General features: G+C 41.8%; 1 protein-coding gene across 1 annotated transcript; it reads right to left on the bottom strand.

Moving 5' to 3' along the window:
- Positions 1-1,583: 1,583 nt before the first annotated feature.
- LOC115793384 (sodium/potassium-transporting ATPase subunit alpha-1-like) lies at positions 1,584-14,637 on the bottom strand. The gene is made up of 23 exons (XM_030748342.1): positions 14,506-14,637; positions 14,070-14,180; positions 11,830-11,889; positions 10,680-10,781; positions 10,472-10,573; positions 10,268-10,381; positions 9,987-10,121; positions 9,529-9,646; positions 9,144-9,412; positions 8,747-9,055; positions 8,239-8,373; positions 7,411-7,603; positions 7,141-7,316; positions 6,905-7,041; positions 6,246-6,396; positions 5,988-6,156; positions 5,749-5,903; positions 5,514-5,637; positions 4,720-4,865; positions 4,455-4,585; positions 3,990-4,091; positions 2,927-3,018; positions 1,584-1,772 (listed from the first exon to the last, which is right to left on the bottom strand). Exons 1-23 carry the CDS (start codon positions 14,515-14,517, stop codon positions 1,744-1,746), a joined length of 3,072 nt encoding a protein of 1,023 aa, XP_030604202.1. The 5' UTR covers positions 14,518-14,637; the 3' UTR covers positions 1,584-1,743.
- Between the last annotated feature and the right edge of the window lie 8,306 nt (positions 14,638-22,943).

The raw sequence follows: 22,943 nt of genomic DNA, 5'->3' as shown, positions 1-22,943 counted from the left end.
ACTTTTAAAGTTTTAAATGGAATGGGACCCAGCTACCTAGCTAAGCTGCTCAATCTATATACTGTAACCCTGAAAGAGCACTGAGATCAGCTAGCCAGATGGTCTTGCAGCCGAGGTCTTGTATTAAACATAGAGGGGATTGGGCTTTTGCAGTCACAGCCCCTAGACTCTGGAATAATCTGCCATTGCATATTCGTACTGCAGACTCTATACAGTCATTTAAATCCTTTCTAAAAACTCACCTTTTTACCTTGGATTTTAATTCAAGTTCAGTTTTATTATATTTGTTTGTTTTTATGTCTTATGTTTTGCTCTATTTATTTTATTGTCTTATAGATTCTCTCGCTTTTTTGCTGTCAACTTGTGAAGCACTTTGGTCGACTCTGTTGCTTTAAATGTGCTATAGAAATAAAATTGACATTGACACACATACATATATGTATACACAAGTCGCAGGCTCCTGCACACACTCACAGACTTCACTTGGACACAAAGTGTGGAGGAGTGGGTATCAGCGCAGAGCCAGCGGTAACCCAGGGAAGCAGCTGACTCAGCCAGACCCCACCCCAGGCAGGGTGTAGGAAACCTCCTCACACCCAACATGTTGGGTGTATGTGCTGGTTTGTATGAGTGTATGTCGTGGGAAGAATGATTTTGACTGTGTGAAAGCTACCACGCTGTTAAAATTGCAGGGACACAGACATGAGCACTGACCAACAGCGCTCATCCACACTGCCCCCCCAAGACCCTCAATGTCTTGAGGGTCTTGGAGGTAAGTAATTAAGGTATGATTGGTCTTGAGGGTCTTGGAGGTAAGTAATTAAGGTATGATTGGAGGTATGATTTAATTAAAAAGGAGGGCTGAGACAACATACAGCCCAGTGAACAGAGCCAAGAGAGAGGTCCCACTCATTGAGGTACTAGTCCCGCCCAAAAAAAGACTTTACATGTGTGTGTGACGTGGTGTTTGAGTGAGAGGAGGGGAAGGGTCAGGACACATATGACTGGGAGGGAGAAGCCCCTGGAGGAAGAGAGACAGCTAACAACTGGCTCATTTAGCCCCCCAGTTTCCTACACCCAACCACAGGGCAGGGAAGGCGGGTCCAGGGGCTGAAGCAGCAGAAGGCAAAGTTATCTCTAACTTCTCAGATTGCCGCAAACAAAATGTCAATGTCAGAAGGTACTGGCCTGTAACCAAGGACACACCACAACACTTGTGACTCTGATGTCCCTCAAGAAACCAACATGTGCACTTCTTGTTTATGGGAATATGAGGAGAGCAGGAAGGATGGCTGGGTAATGAGGGTTGCTGGATGTGTGTAGTACACTTAGAACTCTTTGTGGACACTTGGCTATCCATAGTACATGGTGGTGCAGGGATGGGGTTGTTAAACATATAATAAGGGGGCAGAGAAAACTTGGAAAAATCTCTGAAATCAATGTGAGGCAATTTACTGAAATGTAATGAAAGGATTCACAACATAGTGCCCATGAAATACTCTGTGCCCCTGAACAGACAAACATGCTAAAACTGTGTTTTTACAAGAAAAGCAAATAAAAAAGAAACTAACACAGGAGAAGCCTCAGTGTACAATGGCAATGTTTTATTGTGGCGCACACATTCATAAAAATATTAAACTTAAACTATCCGCGTGTTGTGGTATTAACATTTTGGACAAATATGTGAGATGGCATTAAACTGTGAGGAAACAAACATCCCCTTCGTGCCTGTCTCATGTTGGCTCAGTAGTAGGTCTCTTTCTCCACCCAACCTACAAACCAAAGGAGACGTGATTAGCGACATCATTTTTGTGATGTTTCACATTTTAGGTTTTAAACTTGTGTAAATGACAAGGTTACTGATATGACCCTGTAGCTCAAAAGCTACATGTTTATGTGTTTGGGTTTTATATGATTCGACGTACATTCTGTATAATTCAATGATTTTTTTAAAAAATATTATAAATAATCTGCTTTCTCTTCCAGTCAGGTCACCATAAAAGTACATTTAAAGAATATAGACACTGCTCACCCCCCCCCACTCAAAAAAAAAAAAAAGAAAATTAAAGGAACACTTTGAAAACACATCCAATCTTAATGGGAAAAACAATCACGCTCAATATCTACAGTGTATCACAAGTGAGTGAGTACACCCCTCACATGTCTGCATATATTTAAGTATATCTTTTCATGGGACAACATTGATAAAATGACACTTTGACACAATGAAAAGTAGTCTGTGTGCAGCTTTTATAACAGCCTTCATGTAGAGCAACAATTCATCTTTTAAGATCCTCAGAGAGTTCTTTGCCATGAGGTGCCATGTTGGAACTTTCAGTGACCAGTATGAGAGAGTGTGAGAGCTGTACTACAAAACTGAACACACCTGCTCCCTATGCACACCTGAGACCTAGTAACGCTAACGAGTCACATGACATTTTGGAGGGGAAATGACAAGCAGTGCTCAATTTGGACATTTACGGGTGTAGTCTCTTAGGGGTGTACTCACTTTTGTTGCAGCTAGTTTAGACATTAATGACTGTATATTGAGTTATTTTGAGGGAAGAATAAATTTAGACTGTTATATAAGCTGCACACAGACTACTTTTCATTGCGCCAAAGTGTCATTTTGTCAGAAAAGATATACTTAAATATTTGCAGACATGTGAGGAGTGTACTCACTTTTGTGATACACTGTAGCTTGCTGTCTCTTTTCTTTTGTTGGTAGAAAAAAAATTGGGGTGAATGTTTCCATTAAGTATCAGGCTAACAGTAGGATTTCTCAAATCATTTGGATAAAAAAAAAAAGCAATCATGGTCTCTACACCCGCCTACATTCATATTCAAATGTAGAGAAAATGTGTCCTTGGTGCCTCAGAAAGTAAAAAAAAAAAAAAACCTGTTAGTGTGTTAACTGAGCTCTTACCTCCTGGGTTCTTTCTGAGGATGTATTTTCTGGTTTCATCATAAAAGAAGAGAATGAGGGCCTGGGGCATGGCACAGAACCACCATGATGGCCTAAGGTGTGGATGGACAGACAGGTTGAATTATTAATGGGAATGTGACAAAACACACACACACACACACACACACACTGAGCACTCTTGTCATCCTGTTCAAGAGTTTTCTGTCAGGCTCTCTAAAAGCATTGGGGCTGAGCATTATACACTGTGTGAACCAAAATGAGCCAGGGAGCACATATTTTGTTGACATGTCTTTGAGAGTCCTCCCTGGCGACACTAATGAGACTGCTGACAGCCCACTGATGCAAAGCCCTCAATCCCATTTTGCAAAACTTCTTTAGGTTTTGTTTTTCCTTCATAGAGTGCTATAGCTCTCTGCGGGGGGGCTACATCTCACAAAGGGCTGCGGGTCTGTAATAAGAGATCGCACTCTGACTCTGCAGGGATCTTTTTGAGGTGAGCTGCCAGGAGAGGATATTGATTAGCTCACAGAATTATTTGAGGGACTATATGAGTTTCTGCACTGACTCCATGATTCCAGCAGAGACTGCTAAGTGTTATCCAAACAACAATCCATGGGTAACAAAGCACACCTCAGCAGGAAGAGGAGTGCCTTTGGGGACTGCAATAGGGAGGAGGTGAGAACAGTTTAAAGTAAGCTGAGGACATCTATCAAGGAGGCAGCTCTAAGGAGGAGGTTTGGTTTAAGGCCAACCAACAGCAGTGAAGTGGAAGGCAGCGTGGAGTTGGCCAGTAAACTAAATCTAATATGTTTGACTCTGTGGTCCTTTAACATCTGCTCAGGATGTTTGAGTCTGCGTGGGCTGGTGCCGTTCTTTATCTTACATAAATGCCCTTGCATGAAGAGGTTCACAGAAACAACAGTGAAGCAGGAAAACTTTGTGTTATCACTTAATAATTAGCATTACTGAAAAATATAAACTAACTAAAAAGGGCATTTCCCTGCATTCCCAGTAATACCAAATGAAAAGATCATGCTGTAACTTGTCTGTGTGTTTTACTCACTTCAGAGGGTACATTTTCATGGCAACTTCCATTCCTGGGCAGTATGACAGGAAGAGCGCGAGAGACAGCTGGAAAAAGATCCCAAAGATGAGGATGTTGTTCCTGCGGAAGAAAAATAAATGTAATAGTAAAAAAGCACTGACTGTTCTTTAATATCTGACACGCTCATCTTGAACTTTGCTATTCCTTTATATTTCTGCATAAATATTTAATATGGGCTGATTTTCTTTTGATTGAAGCCTCATTTACACAATATTAAAAGATTCCAAAGCATGTGCACAGTTATTTCTTGCAATGGCGCCATAATGTTTGAGTCTTTCATTCATTCTAGGCCGCATAGATGTCAGTCAGTCACTCTGCACAGATGTGCCCAGTCTTATACTTGAGTAAACATTAGCAGAATTAATGACACCAACATCAGCTGTTCTCTTTGTTTGCTGCACACTTGTATCTGTGTAAACATACCTCATTCCTTGCTGCAGAATGGAGTTCCTCCTGGTCTTACAGATGAGCAGATCAGACACCTGGACGATCACAATACTGGCGAAGTAAGCCGTGTGGCAGGTGAACTCCAAGATTTTTCTGCCCTCGTACGTCTGGTGCGCAAAAACAAGAAACTCAAAGCTCAGATCATTCTCCATTGCCAGCCCTGAAACTTAGGTGAACTACACAGTAGAGTTTGAGTGTTCTCACAGTCCAGAGAACAACTAGTGACATTAGTGTGACTGACCCACTCCTGTCCATAGCTGTCTTCCAGATCATTCAGAAATTTATCCTCCCAGCTCACTCTGAGCCCCGGCAGGTCCCAGGGCAGGAAACCATTTTCACCCAGGATGACAAAATATGTGAAGAAGCCAGCTGTGGCCTGCATCATACCTAACAGGAGGAAAACAACCAGAAACATCAGTGAGTGTTTATCGGAGACAGGCTTTTGCTAATGTTAAGTGTTAAATAATAATTGTGGCTGTCTCTTCATAAAGATAACACTAACAAATATAACATGTTGGTGTCATTCCCTCCAAAGGTGGATGGACATAATGGCCTAAAAACTCAAATTATTTCAAACTGAACTGTGTTTGGTGCTTTTAACTGGAGCAGGAAATATATGGGAATAATTTACAAATGTGCTGTTGATACTGGTCACAAAATGTTACTTAACCAAATATCATTCATCGAATGTGAAAATATTTCGTTTGTTTGCGTCTGCTTTTTTTTTTTTTTTTTTTAATGAGAAACCTTTTACAAATTTTTTATTTTGACTTTTGCTACAACTGTAGCCAGAGGACGGAGGATCTCATTGTGCGTCCTGTATAATGACAATAAAGGCATTCTAAGAACACACACCCCTTTGATATGACATTCAAAGGTATTTGCAATACAAACAGCAGGGGGCAGAAGAGTTATTCTGCACACAGCAGAATTTTGATTATGTTTGTGATGAAGAAGTCTAAAATAGTTATACATCTAATACCTGCAAATATGGATAGAACGTAGTTAAAGGTTAATAAATAAATGATGTGTTACCAATTTGTCCGTAGGCCATACTGATGAGCCTCTGATTCACCAGCTTGTCTGTTTGGGCATTTCTCGGCTGTCTCTTCATGATGTCGCTCTCAGCTTGTTCATAAGCCAGGGAGATGGCGGGGATCTGCAACACCACAGGTAAAGAAAAAAAAAAAAAAAGCCAAATTATCCGCCCACACTTGCATTATCTAACATTTGAACTTCTGCATAGAAGTGAACCAGCTAAACAGCTCACCATGTCGGTTCCCAGATCAATACAGAGGATGGTCACAGTTCCCAGGGCAAGAGGGATGTTGATGATCATGAAGAGGAGAAAAGGTGACATCTCAGGGATTTTGCTGGTCAGCGTGTAGGCGATGGACTTCTTCAAGTTATCAAAGATCAGACGGCCTGAAAAAGTCATTTAGCAGCTGCAGTGATGCTTTGTATTTTGTGTATTTCTACATTGTTGATAAGTCTTGATGTAGTTCTTACCTTCTTCCACTCCAGTTAAAATGGAGGCAAAGTTATCGTCCAGCAGGATCATGTCGGCGGCCTGCTTGGAGACGTCAGATCCAGCGATCCCCATGGCGACGCCAATGTCAGCTTTCTTCAGAGCTGGAGAGTCGTTCACACCGTCACCTGTCACGGCCACAATGGCGCCCTGCACAGGGAAGAAAAGTGTTGTTAGGAGTTCCAAACAGAACATTTCTGAACTTGTGTTTGTGAGAAAAATCCCCCCCTGATGCTCACCTGTCTCTGGCATCCTTCCACGATGATCAGTTTCTGCTGAGGGGAGGTCCTGGCGAAGACAATTTCTGTGTGATGTTTCAGCACATCATCGAGCTGCTCTGGGGTCATGTCTTTCAGCTCACTACCGTGGACAACGCAGGCCTTAGCATCCCTGAAGATGAGATAACAACAGTGTTAGTTCCACAGAAGTTGCAATCAATCATCCTGTGTCTGAGCACATGATCAGGACATTAGAAAGAGAAGATGGTCAGAAAAAAAAAATCTGCTTAATACAGCATCAGCTGTTCCAAAAGTAAATGATGGTCAGTAAGAAGCTAGAAGCTATATTTAGAACATGTTCTACTTAATGAAATGTTGCTGTAAATTATGAATCACACTTTTTTTTAGCACATGCTGTTTAATATTTTGCCAACACAGCTGTTATTGCACATGAGTTACAAAGATAAACTTCCTGCATACTGAGTGAGAATTACAATATTTTTAGTGTCTGTCATGTGATGCTGACACCAGCATCAAGATTTATTTGTTTGGCATAAATTTATGATAAAAGTCTTTTTGGCTGTGGGGATTACAGGACCTCTGTTATTGATTTAATTTGAACAGCTGCCACTTATGCTCAAGTAAAGCTCAAAAGTAGCTCAATAGATCTTAGAACTAACCTGGGGTTGACCTCTGAAACTGGAACATTCAGGCGTGCAGCAATCTCTTCAACAGTCTCGTTGCCTTCAGAGATGATACCCACACCTCTAGCGATCGCCTTGGCTGTAATTGGATGGTCACCTGTGACCATGATGACCTGCGAGGGAAGAGAAGACGGAACGATTAAAGTTTTTTTGTGCAGAATGTTGTTGTAAACAATAAACCACAAATTTTAAGATATGAACAGTGAACTTACCTTGATTCCTGCACTCCTGCATTTACCAACAGCGTCGGGCACAGCAGCACGAGGAGGGTCGATCATAGCCATGAGGCCGATGAAGCACAAGTTCTCAGTGGGGAAGTTCACATTGTCAGCGTCAAAAGCAAAGCCCTCTGGGAACTGGTCATCAGGCAAGTGGAACTGACAGAAACCTGAAAAAGACAAAAAGAAAATGCTTGTAAGATTCCATTTTCTCTACTAGCTAAAAACACAAAACTGCAGATATACACTGAAGTCATATTATACCCAGTACTCTCTCTCCAAGACCTCCCAACTCAAGATAGGTACTCTGGAAAGAGTCTTTCAGCTCATCATCAAGAGGCTGCTCTTTGCCCTGGATCATGATGGTGGAGCAGCGGTCGATAATCCTCTCTGGAGCTCCTTTCATTACCAGCAGATGTTTGCTTTCTCTAGGGGTTGTGTTCTTATGGATGGAGAGCTGTGGAACAACAGAACAGCTGGATTTGAATACAGCTTTTATTCAGACAGTGTTGTTCTACTCTGCTGTGCTCACTTCTCAAAGATAGGCCCAGCCTCCTGGTCTCAATAATAAGGTCTTAATTGTAATTTCTGAGTCTGCAAGTCTGCTTGGCTCTGCTTGTAACAGTAAGTATGACGGCCCACACAGACATCCGTGTGCTTGCCAATTTTTTGTGACCACTGAACTTCATTTACAGACTTTACTTTGGACGTTACATTGGTAACAGTAGTGACTACTTGGCTGTCCTGTCTCCAGTTGTGTGCTTGTCTGCAAGTGTCTGCAAGTATAATCAAGGCTTAATGCCAATGCAAAAGTATGTTAAGCTGTACTGTGGCCAGCAGTGGGCGACTCTTCTGCTAGTAAAAAAAGAACTGTGACTTTATAGAAAATTACCAGGAAATGAACTTCATTTTTTAATCATGACCTCAATAAACACTTATTCACTGTCTAATTCATAGTCTAAGTTACTACAGCCAAGTCGTATTTAAAATAACATTGCTGTTCATTTTATAATACATGGAAATTTAAATACAATGTACAATGCATATATACATTGTATTTTAGAGCTTTAACACACTGCGTGGACGGTTTACCTGGTATTTGTTTGTGGAATTGAAGGGGATCTCAGCAATCTTGGGGTATTTCTCTCTCATGCTGCTAACAGATCCCCAGCACAGCTCGATGCACTTCAGCAAGGCAGCCTCTGATGCATCACCAGCGACAGTTCGCTGTGGATTTAAGCAAAAGACAGAGATCAATCATTTCAATCACAGATCATGTCCCATGTATTTTTTAGAACACTATATTGCAAAAAACCTGATCTGCATGCCCCAGCTGTATATTTAAAAAGCTTTTAATTATCTTGAGTAATTTTAGGAAGATTTGTAGTGCTCTTTGGCTGCATTTGTATCCGGTTGAATCCCAAATGTTCCACGCTAAGTCATAAGACTGCAGCACTTCCCACACAGGTATAACTTCTGCCAATAGCGTCTGCCACTTGCATGTGCTACCTCAAGAGTTCTACCAAGATTCCCTGCACAAGTATGATTTAGGCATTAGTGCTTGGTAACCGGAAGAGTTTTAAAGATGAAAATTTCTCACCCTCAGAATGGCCACGTTTTCCTGCTCAGCCAGGAAGACGGCACGGTTGCAGAGTCCGGCGATTCTGGACAGAGCTGCCCAGGTGGGGGAGCTCCTGTCAAAAGCGGTACCGCTCTGGTTCTCAGTGGTGTCGGCCTCGTGGATCTGATCGTCAAACCACATGTGGGCCACGGTCATTCTGTTCTGGGTCAGGGTGCCAGTTTTGTCTGAGCAGATGGTGGAGGTGGAGCCCAGAGTCTCGACAGCTTCCAAGTTCTTCACCAGGCAGTTCTTCTTGGCCATACGCTTAGCAGTCAGGGTCAGACACACCTGCAGACAACAAGTTTTTAACAACTGCACTCTTCATCAATCAAATATCAAGTAATTGAAGAGAATGGCACTAGACACCAAAACTCACAGTGACGGTAGCCAGGAGACCTTCTGGCACATTGGCGACAATGATACCAATGAGGAAGATGACACTAGCCAACCAGCTGTATCCAAGGATGAAAGACAGGATGAAGAAAGTAACACCCAGGAGAACGGCCACTGTAGTGATGATCTGGATAAAATGCTCGATCTCAATAGCAATTGGAGTTTTTCCAGACTCCAGACTAGAAGCCATTGTGGCGATACGACCGATGACAGTATTATCTCCAGTGTTGATGACGATTCCTCTGGCTGTACCTGAATAGATAATTGAGGTCAGTGATCAATGGATGATAACATCACCATCCTTACGGTCAATCTAATTAAAACTACGCGTAAATTTCTGTGTCATCCATGAGCTGTTTTTCCTCTACCTTCTACACAGTTGGTGGAGAAGAAAGCAATGTTCCTGGTTTCCAGAGGGTTTTCATTGGAGAAGTCTGGAGAACGAGTCTGGGGCTCTGACTCACCAGTCAGGGAGGAGTTGTCCACCTGAAAGATGGACAAAATAAACAAAGTAAACAATTAACATTTGTGTAAGAATTATTTTAATTCAAGAAATGTTATGTTATGATGCTTGAGTGAGTCAAAGAAAATCTACAAAGAATAAAGATCTCCACATCAATAAACATAGTTAGCTACTTAAATAGAACAGCCTAAGGCTTCCCAGTGGGTGTGAGCTGAGCTGAGCAATCAGATGACATGGATACAGACTCGCTGATGCAAACTGTGCAATCTAAAAAAGCATCTAAATAAATAAATAATAGTAGATATGAATCCCACACTCTAAAAAATGTATGGTGAGATCAGCAAGAGCATTTGAGGTACAGACCTTGCAGCCGTGAGCAGAGATGATTCTCAGATCAGCAGGGATCCTGTCTCCTCCTTTCACCTCCACTAAATCTCCAACCACAACATCCTCGGTGTTGAGGCTCTGCTTTTTTCCATCACGGACAACCAGGGCTTGCTATGACATCAAAGATTTTAAGGAATTTTTAGGGAACACATTGAACATAATTAAATGTACTGCAGTTTCTCACTGTCTGGAAACTGTAAATAAACAAAGAATTTGGGATCAGGTGCAGGTACACTTTTCTTCCTGGAAAATCTCACCTGTGGGACCATGTTCTTGAAGGAATCCATAATCTTGGAGCTCTTGGCTTCTTGGTAGTAGGAGAAGCAAGCAGTGATGATGACAACGCTAGCAAGCACACCACCAAGATACAACTACACAAAGAGATAAGGGAGAGTTAGGTAATCTTTGGTGGTATACATTATTTAGTTAACAGATAGCAATTTAGATAAAGATTTGCTTACATTGTCATTTCCCGGATCTTCTTCTGAGACAAGCTGGATACCATACGCCAAGAAGCAGAGGAAGGAACCGATCCACAGCAGCATGCAGAAACCACCAAACAGCTGGCACCATAGAAAATAACAGTCAGGTTTTGCTGGTTGTACTGGCTTACAGTGACTCAGCCCGAATTGGTTTGTGGGTTGCAGTGGGAGAATGTCTGGCTCTTACCTGTTTGCAGAACTTGACCCATTCAGGCGTTGTGGGAGGAGGAGTGAGGGCGTTGGGACCATCTCGGGCCAGGATCTCTCTTGCTCTGGAGCAGGACAGACCCTAAAAAAGAGACACAAAGATAAGAGGAAGATTTGTAAACAAATGTTCTTCCCTGTTCTTTAAATTGGTCTTAAGCTTCATTTACTAGGTGGGAAACATAATGAAGGACATGAACATTTCAGTTTGAAAGGTACATTGATATAGAGATGATAAAGACATGGTGGGTTAAGGTCTGGTTGACACAAAAACAAAAGAAACCCCAAACACAAGTAAGAGGAGGAGTGGGATTTCATCACTTTCATCAGGCCTCATTGTGGGAAAAAAATGAGTTGGTCACAAGATTCATTATTACAAAATGTTTTGCATTCATATTTTCGTTTTTCTTGGAAAATCCACTTTCAGTTGAAGTGCTTACAGTTCATGTCCACAACTTAGGTTATGACATTATGTCGCAACCAAACTGGTTCGTTTACAAAGCACTGATTGCAAATAGGGGCAGAATGATAGTGCTGTGGTTAGCACTGTTGCCTCACAGCAACAAGGTCCTGGGTTAAAATCCACTATCTGGCCAGGGTCTTTCTGTGTGGAGTTTGCATGTTCTCCCCATGTCTGTGTGGGTTCTATCTGGGTACTCCAGTCCAAATAGTGGAGTTGGGTTGATTGGTGATTCTAAATCTCTCTGTCTTTCAGCTGAGACCTTCATGTAACCCAAATGGAGATTAATTCTGCTCATTACATCTCTCTGGTTGTGATAACCCTTTTAAACTTGTGCCTGCTTCTGTGTGTTCAAATTTCGGTTTACTATGACAAAAGTATTACAGGGAAATTGCCTTTGAGCTGCCTTTTACTGGTCGGGGAAATGGATGAGGACAAAATCTGTGAAATTAGGCTAATAAAACAAAGCAAATCTGCAGCTGCATCATGCTGCCCTTCAATACTATGAATTATTGGATAAATACAAGAAGAAAGTGTTTTTTGTAAAGTGTGTCCAACCCTTGTGCTTTTTTTTTTTTTGTCTTGATAAGGATTTTAGAGTATAAACAGTCAGAGCCTCTGTCCTTATGAGCTCAAACACTCACAAAAACAAAGACACATTGAGAGCGCTCACCGTGGTTAGGTCAGTTCCATATTTTCTACGAAGTTCATCCAGGGTTAATTTGTGGTCATCCTATGGAGAGTGCATGAGACACAGAGACAGAAAGAGAGATATGGGTTTTTTTTATAAAAAGCCAAAATCTCCTGTAAAGTTCCCTGTGTCCTCGAGAGAGAGAGAGAGCAGAGAACATAAAAATTACTCAGAAAAGCTGGGCATCTGATCAGGATCATAGATGCCTGTTGATCCATGGAGGATGCTCCCTCCTGACAGTTATGCTCATGTTTTTGACATTATAGTCAAGTGAACAAGCAGAGGAGTCCACTCTGTCAGACTTCTAGCTCAACTCATGTTGTTTACTAACCTGTTCATGGAAATGATGATATGGTTGTTTGTTTAAAAGTTACAGCTGATAATCTTATAGGACTGTACAAATACAAATGTGCAAATATAAGAGTCATTGTTGTGGTCTCACATTTTGTTGTAACAAACAATGAATTTGTGCTTGAAAGAATGAATTATTAAACAAACAAAAGTTTACTCTGTTCAGTGACAGTGCCCCGTTAAATTATGTAAGTGCATTTTATCATTTAAAAAATCTGCAGTATTTTGTTTCAGCGACTTTTGGTCAATCACTCTTACCCCAGTCACCTACACTATATAGCCAAAAGTATTCGCTCACCCATCCAAATCATTAAATTCAGGTGTTTCAGTCACTTTCATGGCCACAGGTGTATAAAACCAAACACCCAGGCATGCAGACTGCTTCTACAAAAATTTGTGAAAGAATTGCTCTCAGGAGCTCAGTGAAACCCAGCATTGCTTTCAGTGGAATTCCAGTGAATTCCAATCAATTCCAGGGAATTCCAGGAAATTCCAGTGATATGATGCCACCTGTGCAACAACTACAGTAATCAAATGTCCTTGCTACTAAAAATTCCACAGTCAACTGTTAGTGGTTTTATAAAAAAAGTGGAAGTGTTTGGGAACGGTAGCAACTCAGCCACAAAGTGGTAGTCCACGTAAAATCACAGAGTGGGTTCAATGGATGCTGAGGTGCATGGTGCACAGAGGTCACCAACTTTCTGCAGAGTCAATCACTACAGACCTCCAAACTTTATGTGGCCTTCAGATTAGCTCAAGAAAAGTGAGTAGACAGCTTCATGGAATGGGTTTACATGGCCGAGCAGCTGCATTCAAGCCTTACATCACCAAGCACAACACAAAGCGTCGTATGCAGTCGTGCAAGGCACGCCACTACCGGACTCTAGAAGAGCGGAGACGAGTTCTCTTCTCCATCTGGCAATCTGATGGATGAGTCTGGGTTTGGCAGTTGCCAGGAGAACTGTACTTGTCTGACTGCATTGTGCCAAGTGTAAAGTTTGGTGGAGGGGGGAGTATGTTGTGGGGGTGTTTTTCAGGAGTTGGGCTCAGCGCCTTAGTTCCAGTAAAAGTAACTCTTAATGCTTCAGCACACCAGGACATTTTGGACAAGTTCCTGCTTCTAACTTTGTGGGAACAGTTTGGGGATGGCCCCTTCCTGTTCCAACACGACTGCACACCAGTGCACAAAGCAGGTCCATAAAGACATGGATGAGTGAGTTTGGTGTGGAAGAACTTGACTGGCCTGCACAGAGTCCTGACCTCAACCTGATAGAACACATTTGGGATGAATTAGAGTGGACACTGTGAGCCACGCCTTCTCATCCAACATCAGTGTCTGACCTCACAAATGTGCTTCTGGAAGAATGGTCAAAAATTCCCATAAACACTCTTAAACCTTGTGGGAAGCCTTCCCGGAAGAGTTGAAGCCACCCTTTATTATAGTTGCAAAAGGTGGCCCAACATCAAATTAAACCCTCTGGATTAAGAATGGGAGGTCACTCAAGTTCATATGCACGTGAAGGCAGATGAGCAAATACCTTTGGCAATGTAGTGTACAGTATATGAAATACAGCACAGACAATTACATCTCATGTGACCAGGTATGAGGCAATAGCAGTAGTTTGTTTCAGCCATGACTGTATGATTGCTGACGCAAATGGCAGTGACCAAGTTCATTAACATGGACTGAGTTAGAATGTAACACAGTGAAGTAAATTTAATGAAAGTGAAATGTTTTTGTTGCATGTTACAAACACTTTATAACTATTGAAGAAGCTGTCTTTGTGTGCTTATTCCATTGTCATAATTAAAAAATGTCAATCAAACTCTTAGATGACAGATAATTAAAGAGTGGCTGCGCATGAACTCACCAAGACGACTTCTTTCTTCAACTCTTCCGTATCCCTCCTTTTTTTACCTTTCTTGTTTGTCTTTTCCTCACGTTCTGAGGTTTCCGTCAGAGTGTAATCACCTTTCATTCTCTGGAATGAACAAAGTGGCACAAAATGAGGCTCTGAATGAGACTGAAAACATGTGTGAAGATTGCCCAGAAGATTAAATATTCATGTTCACATGCAGAAATAGAAAAAAAAAAAAACAACAACAAAAAAACAACAAAAAATGGTTTCTAAAGCTGTAGAACACACACACAAGAAAAAACTATAATACAACCTTGCAATCCACAACTTTGAAGTTTAACTAGAAACGTGTGACCAAAATTTGGTCTGAGCTTAATGTTGAAACAATATTAAAGAGCCTAGTCTCAGCCTGAGTCAACTCCAGGCTAAAGCCTGTGACAGCACTTACCTTCTCGCCCATGGTTGCAGTGCAGTCTGACACAGTTCGATCCTGTTATCGTCTATAAATTGAAAGTTCCTTATTCCACCCCTCCCTTTCAGCCCAGTTGTGTCCTGTCTCCTTCACTCTGCCCAGAGCAGAGATTATAGGTGACTTCATTTTAGCATACCTTTATACCTGAGAGGAGGAGCCTAGGGGAAAGGTGTGTAGAGGACAAGTGATTAGCACAGCTGGGGAGGTCACGGGTAGAGGGAGGGACTCCTCCATGACCTCCCACACCCATATTCTTGCTTCAGCCCCTGCTACCAGTACCTGTCAGGAACCTCCAGAGTCCCACTGGTTAACCAAGCTTGGTATGACTGTCTTCAGCTTGATGGCTCCCTTCACCTCTAGTATCCACATTTGGTTTGGGGACCACCACTGCTGCAGGTACCAACAACCTTACAGTGTGAATGATTGTAGCTATCTGTTAGCCCTGCAACCAATTGGCAACCCGTCCAGGGTGTAACCTGCCCCTACCTATGACAGCTGTGATAGGCTCCAGCCCCACTACAACCCTGAACTGGATAAGGTCTCATCAGGTCGTAACACATGTGACTTATATTCTTGTAAAACAAATCTACTGTACAAACATTTTCAGGAGCTGTTGTTTGAGTCACAGTTTCATCACAGATCGATGGCGTAACCAAAGGAAATTTATAACCCTGATATCCCACATGAAACCAACCTGTGATCTTCCTGCTTAGGGAAGAATGACTGTCCTTGATGCCTGGCTGGGGAAACTGAGGGTTATTGGATATTTTTGTTGTAAATTCATGACTGTGTGTAGTCCCTGGATTTTGCAAGACTGGGATGGGTGTAAAAATGCAAAGAAAGAAAGAGGAAAAGGAATCTTGAAAAACAGAAGGGAGAGGAGGAAAACATGGAAAATCTCCAGAATGAATGTGAGAGAAGTGTATACAGGTAAATGAGGCATCCTTAGGACCATTATTGTTTAATTTACATGTTTTGCCACTAGATTAAGTTATTGGACACAGTGATACATTATCAGACTGCATAAAAGGACATTCATAACCACATTAATACCTTTGTGCAGTTAAATTGCAAGCCTGGAAATTTCTATAAAAATGAACACAACTGTCTATGGAAAATTTTCCACAGGTTAGAAACCTCGCTGTGATCATAGATGCCGACCTCAACAGCATAGTTAAAACTTTCTTTTTTTTTTCAAATCATGTATTGAATATTTTAGATGTTGGGAGCTTTTAGTTCAACCAGCCACGAGGGAGCCACAAGCCAGTGGGCACCAGTGCCGGCCCCAAGACCTGACAAATGGGGAGGGTTGCACGAGGAAGGGCATCCAGCATAGAAATTGTGCTACTGCTGGCTGGAGAGAGAGGCAGAGGAGAGGGGGAAGGTGTGGCAGTGAGAGAGAAGGAAAGGCAGGAGCGGGGAGGTGAGTGTAGGGACTTTAAATGTAGGGACAATGAGTAAAAAGAGAAGTGATGAGAAAGCATTGGGAAGGTATTTAAGGAGAAATATACAGGAAAAACTAATGGTGGTGGATTTTGCAAAAAGGATGGAAACAGCTGTAGTGAACACATTTCAAGATGAGGGAGGAACATAGAGTGACATGTAAGGGCAGAGGAAGGTGCTCACAGGTGGACGACATCTCGTGCAGAAGGTGAAATCTGACAGAGACAGAAGGCAAGGTGATGAACAGTGTTGAAGGAGCTTTTTAGCTACCTCGGAGACCTCAGCCTCAGTGATGGGTGACAGGTCCTCCTCGTCCCCAAACGCTGCTTCCTTTATGGAAGGTGTGTCAGTGAGATTCAGGACAGCCTCTGAGTATTCCTTCCCCTCCTTCAATTCCAAACACAATGCTTCTTCCATGGCATCATCAAACTCCTCCCACCTGAGTTTTTGCTTCACCTGTCTTGAACAGGCAAAACTCCTTCTAAGTTTTATCAGATTTTTAGAAACAAAAATAAATTATGATGTGTATTCTTGTGAAAAATATGTTATACAAAATGCATTTTGAGCTAGAATGTCATCAAAGATCGGTGGTGCAACCAGATGATACTTGTGGCCCTGATGTCCCTTATATCCCAACATATCATTTTCCTAATCAGGAAGGAGCGACTGTCCTTGACGGCTGGCTTGCTGGGCAGCTAGGGGCTGTTGGATATGTTGTAAAGTCATGACTGTGTATAATCACTGGATTATGCAAGGTGGGGATGGGTGTAAAAACAGAAAAGAAAGGGCCAAGTGGAGGGATCTTGTAAAGCTGAAGAAGGAGCAGTAAATATGTATTATCACAACTATTTATGGAAAATCATAGATGCTGCCCTTACTTTCCAGAGATAATCCTGTCATGGTTGCTGTGGCAGGCAGGAAAAAGCGGACCCCAAATGCAGGACTCAGACATGGTGAAAATGAACTTAATGTACTTTACTGAAATGATGACCATACAAACAAACAAACTGGGCTGAAGCCAGAACTAAACGTAAGGGACACAAGGTATGGCAAAACACACAGCAGGTACATAGAGAAGGACACAACAATGAACAGAAGAAAACTGAGGGCTTAAATACACATCAGGTCATCAGGGCAAGAGGAAACAGCAGGGCACAGCAGGTGAAACAAATGAAACGAATAACAGGGGAAGCAAAACTAAACACAAAGCACAGGGAACACAAGACTGTCAAAATAAAACAGAAAGTGACTAAACAAGGTACACGTGGACTTGACACGGGGAACTGGCACACAGAAAACTAAACGGGGACCACGGCACAGGGAAACAGACAAAGAGAGACACAGACATGGGACAGCAACACAGACTAGTCACAACACTGGGAATAAAACTCAATATGAAAACACAGGAGGTCTGGGTCAAGAAAAAAGGACAAAACAGACACAAGACCACAGACACAGAGGAGACAGGGACAAAGGGAACTAGAATAACAAAACGCAGATGGCCCAGGATCATGACAAATCCAGCAGCATAAGTAAAACCATATCCTGTACTGTATATCATGTAAAGACTGGACTTGGACTGGATTGATGATTGATCACCATGAATAACAGAATACAGATACCTGTTTGCAGCAAGAAGAATGCATTAGTTTAAATGAACTGATCCCACACCACCATCCCAGAATCACACTGTCAAAATCCACAAAGCGCAGGTCAAGGAGGAGGAAAGAGTCACTGTAGCTTATTAATCAACCAAAGACCCAGAACGAGTTCATTTCACATGAATTACAGAACGTTTTGGTGTCAATTCACCAGAAGACCTGGAAGAGGAGGCTGGAGAGAGGGAAACATCTCTGCTGAAAACGCTGCCCCTCAATAACTGACTGTCTGACAAAATAATAACATAATATAACTAAACTATTTCAATAAGGAGAGATCATTTGGAAAAGTTGGATATTATTTATTGATATACAGAATTCAATTAATCTATTTGGCCCATGGAAGTAGAACGGTATCCCAGTGCTGATAGGAATTAGGGCAGGACCCTCCCGAAGTCTAGACGTTGGTGGTGGTGGTGGTGAAGAAGATAAAGATGGAGGCTTGAATGGCGCACTGAGTGATTTGGATGAGGTGGAGATGGGGAGGGAGTGGGTTGTATGACTGAGTCTGCAAGGAAGAATGACAGGTAAGCATTTAGATTTAAAGTATGCAAAGTGTCTCTGAAGTACACAGGCAGAAAGACGATTGGATTAGAGCAGGAGTATTCAACTCCAGGCCTCAAGAGCCGGTGTCCTGCAGGTATTAGATGTGTCCCTGATCCAACACACCTGAATCAAAAGGCTGAATTACCTCCTCAGTATGCAGTCAAGTTCTCCAGAGTCCTGCTAATGACTTCTATATTTGACTCAGGTGTGTTGAAGCAGAGACACATCTAAAACCTGCAGGACACTGGCCCTCGAGGCCTGGAGTTGAAGATCCCTGGATTAGAGAGATGATGTAAGCTTTGAGTTTGAGAGCGTAGGAAAGCAGAAGTGATGTGAAGAATAAAATAGCAGCCAAAGACCAGGAAGGCAGACAGAGGAGTGAATACAGATCTTAGTTATTGAACTTACGCGTAAGCATCATCTCAGTTATTGTGGTGCAAAGATTTTGACAGACAGAATGGACTGTCATGAAAGAACCACTCAATTTCATAAAAGTAATTCAACTTATGTAGGTTTAAAGCATTATTTCACGTCGCCACTTCTCCTACTTCTGAGGGTGAAAGCAAAACTTGTGAAAAAATGTCAGAAAATTTGTACTGTAGTGTCATCTGTACTCCTCCAGAGTAAGTAAGATTGCAACAAAACCGGTGACCCATACCATCAGAGATCCAGGCTTTTGAACTGAGAGCTGGTAATGAGTCAGGTCCCTCTCCTCTTTGGTCCAGAGAACGCAGTGTCCACATTTTCCAAAAATTATTTGAAATTATGATTCGTCAGTTTGCCATTTTGCCTCAGTTCATTTTTTTTTTAAGGTTAATTTTGAATGAGGTTTGGTCCAAAGAAGACGGCAGTGTTTCTGAATCATCTTCATATACAGCTTCTTTTTTGCATGACAGAGCTTTAACCTGCATGTGTGGATGGCTCGGCGAACTGTGTTCACTGATGGTGATTCCTGGAACTGTTCCTGAGTCTGTGCAGTGATTTCAGTGACTGAATCACGCCTGTTTTTAAACACTTTTTGAGACGTATTGCCGCCATCAAATTCAAAATACATGGAGAAGGGGGGAAGAGCCAGAATGTGTGCGATCACTTGACACCTTCTCTGCATCTTTTTCTGTCTCATCTCATTTCATTTTCAGCAGTGATCAAGTTCAAGATAGTGTGCACGCGCATCTGAGCACTCTTCCTCGAGTCTCTGGGGTCATAAACGTTTCATCCTGGGACCATAATGTGTTCACAGATTTCCAATAAGATCTCCACTCTTAATAAGAGGGAACTTTTAATCTGTACAATGCTTCTTCTGACAGGACAAAAGGTGACACTTTTCCACATTATCTCCATTTTGATTTCATGCTCTAAAAATAAGAACTTAGCCCTTCGAATGGACTGAAAAACACTTCAGTATTATGTATGGTTTTAATTTGATGCTTAAAAGGCTTTTAAACTTCAGAATTCCAAGGATTCCCTGTGTATTAATGCTTGTGTCACCTTAATATAGTACAGAAAAATAGTTTCCTTGATTTGAAAGTAGGATGGCTGACATCAGTCAGTCCTCTTCAGCTTCTGACATTGAAACCCAATCGCAGGACAAAGAGCAGAACTGTGCTTTTGATTCCTGGTACACCTAACAGCTGCAGGGATGACTGCATGGACTGCAATGTCAGAGGTATAAGTAGCCTTAAATGGGGCCAGCACTGTGATAAATGGCTGTGGTATGAATTCATCTGTTTACTGATGCGTGCTTAATAGAGCACTTATTTTATTTAAAAATCACGTAAATATTAATTTCTCTTCATTCCACTTGTGCACCAGGAAAGTTTAAAAGTAGACCTGTGATTGAAATGGTATTCCGTGTCATAGTACGTGAAGTCAGCGCCGTCACAAAGGGATCGAAGCTATGTGACCTGCATTCAAGGTCAAATATCTGTGGCGACAGGTTGCAGTGTGTATCAGTGGCTTCAGGAAACACTTGGAGAGATAGCGCAGAGAGCTGTTGTCTGAGAATGCAGGCCATATGTGTCAACGCCAGATTCAAATGTGCCACCGAAGGAGACAATTGATAACTGCACAAGCACCAGTGCTGCCAGGGGGACATAAAAATACTGAGATGACGACAGAAGTTTAGTGTTCAACTCAGATATTTCACATTCTGGAAATCTTTTGGCACATCTGGAGAGGTTATTAAGTTTGGATCATGTGGTCTGGCATCTGAATCCAGTTATGTGTACATTATACAGCTTAAAAGATGCTACAGGTGACAGATGACAATTTATAATCTTTTGAATCAGCTGCCTGTCCAGACTGATAAAAATGTATTAATTTTTAATATTTTTTTGTAATTTAATTAGCAGCCTTAAGCTTGTATTATGTCAATTTAAGGATAATGCAAATAACTGCATTATTTCCAAATTAAATAATTCTGATGGAACCGCGGACGTAACCCTAAACTCCAGAATCCCTGAAATACGTTGCACATTGATGACAATCATTCCAATTTGGTGATAAAATGTACCTGACACACAAGGTACTGTCCGTCATATGCCATGGGTTCTGGATTATATCCAGGTACGCTTGTTCAACTGCTTGTTAAGGCAAATATCTAATTGACTAATCACAGGTCATTTAGGCCAGGCCAACACAGCCTGCTGAAGTTCAAAATGAGTGTAAGGAAGTGAGTGAGAGTGGCATGGTTGTTGGTCTGAGTGCTTCAGAAACTGCTGGTCTGTTGTAAATTTGCCACACAACTATCTCTAAGGTTTACAGAGAATGGTCTGAAATAGAGAAAATATCCATTGAGCAGCAGTTCTCTGGGTGAAAACGTGTTGATGCCAGAAGAAAGAGGAGAATGGCCAGAGCAATTCAATTCAATTCAATTTTATTTATATAGCGCCAAATCACAGCAAACAGTCGCCTCAAGGCACTTTGTATTGTGGGTAAAGACCCTACAATAATACAGAGAAAACCCAACAGTCAAAACGACCCCCTATGAGCAGCACTTGGTGACAGTGAAGAAACAGGAAGAAAGCTCCAGCAGAACCAGGCTCAGGGAGGGGCAGCCATCTGCTGCGACCAGCTAGGCTGAGGAGAGAGAGCCAGAGATTAATAACAATTACTGATTAAATGCAGAATGGAGTATAAACAAAGTAAATAAGGTGAATGAAAAGAAACATTATAGGAACCTCCCAGCAGCCTATGCCTATTGCAGCATAACTAAGGGGTGGTTCAGGGTCACCTGATCCAGCCCTAACTATAAGCTTGATCATAAAGGAAAGTTTTAAGCCTAATCTTAAAAATAGAGAGGGTGTCTGTCTCCTGATTCCAAGCTGGGAGCTGGTTCCACAGAAGAGGGGCCTGAAAGCTGAAGGCTCTGCCTCCCATTCTACTCTTAAGTATCCGAGGAACCACAAGTAAGCCAGCAGTCTGAGAGGGAAGTGCTCTGCTGGGGTGATACGGGACTATGAGGTCTTTGAGATAAGATGGGGCCTGATTATTCAAGACCTTGTAGGCGAGGAGAAGGACAGCCTCCACTGTTACCGGATCTCAGTCCAGTAGAGCATCTTTGGGATGTTGTTAAAAAGAAAATTTGGATGAGCATCTGGCAGATCTGCAGGAACTGTGTGATGCTGCCATGTTAAAATGGAGCAAAATATTTCCAGCATCTAACTGAGTCTGTGCCACAAAGCTCTGTCTCTGTCTCTCTCGCTAACAAATATCAAATATCTTTAGCAGTGAAGTATGCATAGAAACAATAGCAGTATGTATAAAACAATGAGAAAGGCTAACGTGGGCGAGGAAATGCGTTACTGATTAAGAATTGTGAGAATGAGTTTTTTCTGCTGTGAGAAATTTGCTGAATCAATTGAGAAAAAAGAAAAAAGAGGGAGGCTGCGCAGGGTTCTGGTAGTTACTGTGGTAGAAACTGTGTATTAATATTAAATTATGATAAAATAACTAAAGCATATAAATATGGGCAGGGATCTAAATCCACTTACACATACATATACACACAGAAACACAGAGACAATGTGCACACTAATATAATTGTTAATATAAACATGAACAAAAACAGATTCATATGTTTATGTGTTTATATATATACAAATAAATAAACACATACACACGTAGTACTAATGTAATGCAGAAGGGAAGAATAGGACGACTGGAATATTCAACAATGATGACGACCATGGAAATCTCAGCAGACCATGTGAATGTCGTAACACACCTAATGATAAACAAAGAAATAATAATAACAGTGAAATTAGTAATGCTAGTAAAAGATGACTTTGGGCACTTAGCCATTCAGGAAAGCCTGTGGAGAATAGAAAAGCTAACACACTATGACCTAGTATTTTATATTTTTCCTTCCATCTGCTGATCATCACTCAATATAAACCATTTTCTAATAGGTGACACTAATTTGACCCTATTTATGGGTCGGCATGACTCATGAAACAAGGAGCTCCAGCAGTTGGGGCGTCCTTTCTCCTCTAAGGGTTTAACTCAGGATATCTTTTAAGCTGAGTGACCACCCCCCCCACCCCTTATCTTTATCTGGCCCACTGTCATTGAAGCTGCTGGTATTTTTAGGGGGTGGCTTGCAGTGGCAGCAGCTGCAAAAGCATTTACTGCCCCCCACCCCCCGTTCCAACTCTCTCTCTCTCCAACACACTTATTAGCTATTGGACAATGACAGTATCAGAGCTGATGCATAAACCAAGCACTCAGCTAAAAGGCTGTGGTCATTTTACTCCTTGCCACCTGCAA

Source organism: Archocentrus centrarchus, chromosome 2 (assembly GCF_007364275.1).
Source record: "Archocentrus centrarchus isolate MPI-CPG fArcCen1 chromosome 2, fArcCen1, whole genome shotgun sequence".
Taxonomy (NCBI): Eukaryota; Metazoa; Chordata; class Actinopteri; order Cichliformes; family Cichlidae; genus Archocentrus; species Archocentrus centrarchus.
Note: the sequence above shows the minus strand (reverse complement) of the source record. Positions and strands in the feature narration are given on the sequence as shown.